The sequence below is a fragment of the Trichechus manatus genome, unplaced genomic scaffold (assembly GCF_000243295.1).
Source record: "Trichechus manatus latirostris isolate Lorelei unplaced genomic scaffold, TriManLat1.0 scaffold00232, whole genome shotgun sequence".
Lineage (NCBI taxonomy): Eukaryota > Metazoa > Chordata > Mammalia > Sirenia > Trichechidae > Trichechus > Trichechus manatus.
Genome location: NW_004444168.1, coordinates 3,324,125 through 3,325,539, shown reverse-complemented (window position 1 = coordinate 3,325,539; position 1,415 = coordinate 3,324,125). Strand labels below are relative to the sequence as shown.

General features: G+C 37.6%; 1 protein-coding gene and 1 pseudogene across 1 annotated transcript in view; both read right to left on the bottom strand.

Moving 5' to 3' along the window:
* Nucleotides 1–94: 94 nt before the first annotated feature.
* LOC101360459 (olfactory receptor 51F1-like) lies at nucleotides 95–1,021 on the bottom strand (annotated as a pseudogene).
* Nucleotides 1,022–1,294: 273 nt separating this feature from the next.
* The window catches only part of LOC101357761 (olfactory receptor 51F1-like), a 2,486-nt gene continuing 2,365 nt past the window's right edge, over nucleotides 1,295–1,415 (bottom strand). The window contains 1 exon segment of the mRNA XM_012559288.2: nucleotides 1,295–1,351. Within this exon segment, the coding sequence (XP_012414742.1) occupies nucleotides 1,295–1,351 (57 nt within the window).

The following is a 1,415-nucleotide window of genomic DNA, read 5'->3' as shown; positions in this document are numbered from 1 at the left end:
AATGAGAAGTATCCAATAGGGAGTAACTTACCAGGGCTTCTCTCTATGCGAAATTCACTTTTATCAGGTTTTTCTGAAGCTTAATTATCTCTGTTTATTTTGTCAGCAGCAGATTGAGTACAGTATTGTGGATGTTTGTTTTTGTTACTGTAGATAATGGGGTTGAACACAGGGGGTAGATGCAGATATACATTGACCATCATCAGTTGGACCACCTTGGGGGCTGATCAACCATAGCAGTGTACCAAGGACAGGATCACCATGGAAATGTAGAAAATAGAAACTGCTCCAATGTGGGAGACCCAAGTGCTAAAAACTTCGTGCCACTCTTCAGAGGAGGGAATACTCAAGACAGAGGGAATGATCACAGTGTAAGAGAGGATGATGCACAGTGTATCTATCCTTGTGGTCAAGATCAGACCAATTAATCCACAGATGCTATTGATCTGAGTATCTGAACATGTTAATTTAATCACATCTGGATGGTAATAGTACAAATGGGAAAGGGCATTAGCACTACAGAAAGAGGATGCTTAAAGAGCAAGAATGTTAGTATTGTTAATACTACAGTACATGTAATCATCAAGAGACCCATATGAATGATTCTGGAATTAGTGAGGATGGTGGTGTACCTTAGAGGTTACAAACTGGCACATAATGGTCAAAGCCCACAGCCACAAGCACCTCAGATTCCATGACAGTGAACCCATGAAGAAAAAGCATCTGAATGATGCAGGTATCTAAACTGATTTCACTTGCATCAAACAAAAGAACATCTAGTGTTGTTGATGTTTGTAGAAACAGTCAAGGCCAGGTCAGTTGCTGACAACCTGAAGAAGAAACAGTACATGGGCTCATGAGTACTCTGTTGGGTGATGATGGCAAACAGGATCCCAGGGAGGGCAACCGCACAGAGACAACAGAATGGAACGGAGAGCCAGGTGTGGACAGAATACAGGCCAGGAATAATGGTCAAGAAGAAGGTTTGAAATTGAGATGTCAAGTTGCTTAGAAACTTCATGTTGTCCTTGTGGTGTAGCATTAGTCTTCACATACTATAGAAATCATAAATTAACTTATTATTCAATAATATCCAGATAACTTTTCTTTTGGTAAGGAGAGTCACACAAGGTCATAGGTGAACTCTCTATCACTGAGAAAACTTGAAATCAAACTCTAATATTAACCTATTGTTTATAATCAGGGATATTTAATAAGTATATAAGTATTTTTCATTCTTATTTTTAAGGAAAATATGTTCATCTGATTTTACACCTTTGATGATAATTATTTTTTATATCGTCAGAATTCCAAATTCTTCAATCAGCTCAGAAGAGCCTATGAATAAAGACTTAGTTTAAAAAAAAAATCAATGCGTTCAATTTTAAATATCTTGTGTGTGAAATATCTAGAGG